Genomic DNA, 6,000 nt, shown 5'->3' with positions numbered 1-6,000 from the left:
TGCACAATGATAAAAAATATCTGTTGCAGTGCTCTTTTTTTATGTTGTAGTTCAACAACCACCAAAGGGCTTCAGGATGGGAAACATTCATATAAAGCATATATATGTGATTAAATTATGTGAAGGGTTTGCAGACTGAAATCAATATTCTCATATTTTGCATTTCCCCAGTATAGTGCCACTCCTATAGTTACATCAATATTTAGAAACTGTGTTAGTTTCCCTTTAAGAGAGGGGGGGGGCGCTTGCTAATTACACACTCCCACCAGCCCCGCCTATTTCAGCAAAGGCAAAGCAGAACCAACGAGTAGCCACAGTGAGCCGTGCCCCCCTCCCTGTCTCCGCCCCCTCTCATTGCCTCTCACCAGGAGCAACACAAGTGTCAGAGCAGAGTGACAGCGGGCAGCACCAGTACTCCCTGCAATACACCCTGCACTACTCCCTGCACTACTCCCTGCACTACTCCCTGCAATACTCCCTGCACTACTCCCAGTGCCAGCTCCCTGCCGGAGCAGCATGATATGCAGGCAGAGAAGGCATCGCCAGAGGCGCTAGGAGATACAGACACTGCTGGTGGGTAAGGCTGTTGGCTGGTAACCATTTGCACCACTGGGATGGGTTGGTGGTTATGGAATAACCAGTGGCGTATGGGATCACATTGTGCCAATTGGTGGCATTGGTATCACTGAGGCGATTAAGGCAGTTGCCATGTATTTGTGCCAGCTGCACTGGGGAATCGCAATGGCTGTGCTCAGGTGGGTAAGGGCACAGATTGCCCATATGCATGGCAGTATAGCCCCTATAGTCAGGATCAGGTGGTACAGCCCCTTTGATGCCTGATGCCTTGCCCATGCCGCTTTGGTGGGCAGTGCAATGGGTTAGTCAATTCTAATAAATAAGGAAAGCCACATTCCACTACAAGATACTTTTTTGGTGGAACTGTAAGTAGTTCCTGGGCACAGACCTGTCCGATTGCACATTAAAGCATTTACGTTTCCTCAGTCCTAAGTGCCAGTTACAATCACTGAATCAGTATTGTTGACCCCTGAGAGAGTGATGCCACTGGCGCTGCGCAGGGATGCTGAGGCTGGCAGTTTGCTGTGCCAGGGAGGCAAGATAGTTGAGTAAATAGGGCATTGCCCGCTTGATCAAACAATTCCATACGTGTCTGTCTTGGGTATAATGGGGCAAATCCCTAGGGAAGGGAGCGCTCCCTCTGCATGTACCCCACGCTGGGCACTGTGTCATTATTACTTGCCTTATTACTCTATATACATATGTGTGTGTGGGAGCATTGGGATGGGAATCTGCTATACAGGTGTGGGTTCCTTATGTACTCACTACTCTGGGATCTATCATCCAGAATGCTGGGGACCTGGATTTTTCCTATAATGTGGATAACCTTACCTATGGCTACTACAAAATATTTACACATTAAATGAATCCAATGGGATTGTTTTGCCCCCAATATGGATCTATGCAGCTTAGTTACCATCAAGTACAAGGTTCTGTTATTATATGGAAAATGGAACTCATATAAGATGAAAAATTGTAGGTACAGCGGGACTCTAGTTATGGCAATGATGAATTTCAGAGCTTTCTGGATAACAGATCCCATACCTGTGATGTATTTCTTTCACATGTTGTTTCCTTTATGCTATTATGACCTGTGTGTATGTGGGTATAAATGTGCGGGTTTGCCGGTTCTGGCTTCAGCCTGCGTTTGTGCAGCTAAACCCGAGTGTTGTTGGGAAACTTGTTTAACCAGTTACTTGCCCTTGACATTCTGGGAGCATTGCTCCTGGTCTGTCGCCCATGGTATTTATAGTGATAAATGAGTTCCTATTTTAGGAGTATATGCTCTGTTTCATTTGTTTGTTGGTCTTTCATGTAAATTGTAAAATAAGGATAATATTCTGTCTATAATGAACATTAATGCATATCTTAAATTATCTATCTATCTATCTATGATCTGTCTGTTTATCTATCTATCTCTTATAATATGGTTTATAAAGGGTTAAGAATTTGGCAGGAAAATGGGAATTTTAGCAGCCCTTCTTCTGTCATCAGTATTTCCCATTCAGCTGCCCATCTGGTTGTTGCTGAACTCCAGTAACCAGCTCCCACGGACTGCCAGAGTAAGTGAGGCAAGACCTATGGCAGCTCCCATTCCTATGTTTAACTATAAATAAGCAAAAATTGAATATTCACTTTCCATAATAAGCTTTTACTCTCTTGGGGAAAGGAAACAGACATCCCCATGATCCCCAATAAAGCTGGGACGTATTATGTGCCCCTCATGAATTGCCTGTTGTGTTTATGAGGCAGTTTCCATGCTAAGCAGTATGGGCACAGAGGGGTGGGGGGATCAGTAGAGAAATCACGGGAGGGGGTGACAGAGAAAGCCAAACGCTGTGGCTTTTACATGTAAATACCTGCATGTTAGTGGGGGACCTCCCATACACAGTCGCCCCATTCCCTAAATGCACCTGTTCCTCTCGGTGCCGCCCAGCCGCGCTTATATGGCAACTGAAGCAGGCGCGGCACTGAGTTCCCTCACATTCATTCGCACAGGAACTGTGGCAAGCAGTGCAATGTGCAATCCGGTACGGTCTGCGGATTAGCATATTAACCCTATCCATGCAGGGCAGATCTAGCATTGTTTTGAAACGATGATGCCTGGTTCTCCTGCCTCCTCTTAGCCTTTGGTACGAATGGGAATATCCGTATATTTTCCCATAAACACGCCCAGGCTGGGTAGAGACAGGCTGCTGGGTTCCACAGATGGCAGAATGTGCAGCTCTGAGCAGCCGGGGTTCATAACAAAAACGCCAACAATAAGGTCCTGACAGCAAAAAAGAGCTTGATTGAATCCTTCATTCCAGAGCAGGAGATGCCCATTAACTCCTTAAGGCCAAGAAGGGCAGCTAAAATTCCCATTTTCCTTCCTTAACCCTTTATAAACACCTTATTTATACTATTTGTATCAGCAGCTTTAAGTGAACGCTTCTTCCCTGTCTCTTTTGCTTTAGGTGGCACTCCAATGATGCCTGAAGGTAGCGCCCCCGCTGTCAGTCCTCAGGGGGTCCTGTATGCGGAACTGACCCACTACATTAACGCAGATGGGCAACACATTTTCTCCAGATACTGGAAGCCTTCAGGTTCTCCCCGGTAAGGTCCCTGGCATGACCCTGTCCCTAAACTGAAGCCTCTGTGTTATATAATGAATTGGGTGCTCAAACTTGTTATTATTATTATATGGTGCTGGGCAGGGGTGGCCAAAAGCCCCCTCTGATAACTTTAAGAGCTGAATTTTCATTTTTTAATAGCACTCTCTGCACTAGCAATGTGGCCCCCTCGGGACCGGCTCCAACACTAAAGTTGAAAGCACAGAGCTGGAGAGATGGAGCGACAACAGTACCACAATCAGCGCTGGTGCTGGGGCAATGCCAGGCACACAAGCTTTCCTTTAGACTTCATATTATTAATGGGCAGGATAATCACTTTCGAAGCCTGACAGCTTTGCATTGTGATCCTGGTGTGGGTGCCATTAGTTAGATTAAATCCATGGTCAGTTATAGCTGAAACGTAACTACCTGCTATGGAACCTGTGCCGATATGTTTTCGTTTCTCTTCGAAACAAAGCCAGTGGGGTTCACTTGCTAATATGCAAGCCTCCCCCATTTCAACACTCCTGGTGTGTTTGCTCAGTCTAAAAACTATTGTTTTCTACTGATATAGATACTAAAGACTTGGAGATAAGAGCCCTAGAAAGTGAAACAGTTTTACAATAAAGATCTGCTTTCTAGAAATGATACAGAAACTTTACTTTCAGTATGATGCAGACATTCCTATGCTAAGGCACAGTGTCGGACTGGGGTGCCAAGGGCCCACCAGGGCTGCCTCCCGGGGACTCCCCACCCCAGTTATGAGGCCCTGCCCTAATGCTAAGCCCCTCCCCTTACACCGCATATACCCCTGCAGCCACCTATAGCACTTACATTTGCTGCAGGGCCTGGGTCGAGGGCAGTCGCGGCGCCTATCAGGTTTTTTCACTGGCCCAGTCTGACCCTGCTAAGGCAGTTGCCAGTTGGTTTTATATTATTTAGCTTTCTGTTCAGCAGTGACATTTTAGCAGTTATCTGGTTGGTAGGGAGCAATTTATCCTAGCAACTGGAAAGTGGTTTGAATGAGATGCTGGAAGATGAATAGGAGAGACCTGAACAGGAAGATAAATAATAAAAAGTAACAGTAGCAATAAAACTGTAGCCTCACAGACCAGTATTTTTTTGGCTGCTGGGGTCAGTGACCCCCATTTGACATCTGGAAATAGGTAGAAGAAGAAAACAATTAAAAACATTTTTAAAAATAAAAATTGAAGACCGGTTGTAAAGTGACTGAGAATAGGGCTTTATATAACATGCTAACAATTAACTCAATGGGGAACGACTCCATTAACCCATTAAATGAATGGCAGAAGACACAAAAGTAGGAATAGTTTGGCTGATGGGGCAGCTCATAACAAGCTCAGCCTGATGAATGAAATGAATGAAAGCGGCTGCGCTGTACATGGAAGGAACACATGGAGGCAGCAAGGCTGCCCAGGCCAGATTTATATGAGGGCAGTGAGGGCAATGGAGCTTTTCTCCTGCCCTTAAAGAGGCCCCTGTGTAACAGTTTTTAGATATTATTGAAATGTACTCCCAGGGTTGCTGTTGTACTGCAACTCCCAGCATTCCAATGACAACTGAACAACAGCAAGTTGCACTTCATGTAAATATATGATTTTTTGCCCCATAATTGGGAGCCACAACTTTCCTGCCTGATGACCTGACATGGGCAGGGCTGTCCCTGGACGTTTCCCAGCCTCGCCGCTGTGCCAACATGTCACCGACTCGCATTCTCACTAAATCGAATTCTCCGACACAAGGGAAAATCAATAGTACCAGCTGGAACTGTGTTCTGTTCTATTTTAAAACTGAATTTGATTGTAAGCACAAGAAGTTAAAGCTGCTTACATACCAAGCAAATTTCCTGGGAGCAAAAGAAAGTAGGGGAGCGGGATACAGCCACCCATTATTTCTACGGGCAATAATGAATTATTATTCGACAAATATCCTTCCTATTCTGTATCATTTCTAGCCTGAGGCTGTAATGCTGTCTGGTTGTCAGAGTCACAGTTTAAGTCTTTCCCATACATGTAATCAAAGACACGAAGTTTGCCAGGACCAGTGACCAATAGCAACCAATAAGATGTTTGCTTTTAAAGAGGTGACCAGTAAATGCTCCCAGCTGATTGGTTGCTGCACCAGGGCTAACTTAGTGACTTTGATTACAAAATCCCCTTTAACTTTATTGTTATTTTATATTGTTTATCTTTCTATTCATACCATCTGCTCTTATGTTCCATTATGTTACAGTTATGGTACCACTAATTGGCTTCTATTATCCTTATATTTTACTGTAGTGGCTACATTATCCCCTGTATACCCACATGTAGTGTGTGTGTGTGTGTATAATAGCTGCCATGTTGCTTGCTACACATTAGACTTTTAGAGAGAGGGCAGCAAGTATAAATTGTTCTGTGTCTGTCTCTGTACCCACACCCTAAGCCAGTGCTGTCCAACTTCTGAGGTACCGAGGGACAGCATTTTTCTGGCCTACATGGTGGAGGGCAGATAATGGAAGCTAGTTTTGACCACTCCCCATTTTAAACAACACCCACTTTAAACCACACCCATTTTATCACAAGAGCTTTTATGACCATCCCCACATTACTGGCGGTAGTACAGCGAAAACCCAATGGTTGGTGTAGGGATACCACCCATCATTCATATGTAAAAGAATTATATTATGTCATATTAAGACATACCCTTAAATCCATATGCCTCCTCTTCCCCTGTAGATAGCACAGCAACCCCCAGCATATAATTATACACCTCAGGGACCATATAATGACTATTTCCAAATGCTAACAAACTCCCAGAACAAACCCCTGCC

General features: G+C 44.8%; 1 protein-coding gene across 3 annotated transcripts in view; it reads left to right on the top strand.

The window, feature by feature from the left end:
• The first annotated feature begins 367 nt into the window (after positions 1-367).
• mgll (monoglyceride lipase) overlaps positions 368-6,000 on the top strand; it is a 41,394-nt gene continuing 35,761 nt past the window's right edge. The window contains exons 1-2 of one of the 3 annotated variants that reach the window (XM_012960510.3): positions 368-573; positions 3,033-3,171. In XM_012960510.3, coding sequence (XP_012815964.1) covers positions 522-573; positions 3,033-3,171 — 191 coding nt within the window. In that variant the 5' untranslated portion in view covers positions 368-521. 3 annotated transcript variants of the gene reach the window in all.

This window comes from Xenopus tropicalis, chromosome 4, assembly GCF_000004195.4.
Source record: "Xenopus tropicalis strain Nigerian chromosome 4, UCB_Xtro_10.0, whole genome shotgun sequence".
NCBI classification, from domain to species: Eukaryota; Metazoa; Chordata; class Amphibia; order Anura; family Pipidae; genus Xenopus; species Xenopus tropicalis.
The sequence above is the reverse complement of the archived record's forward strand: the minus strand, read 5'-3'. Positions and strand labels throughout refer to the sequence as shown.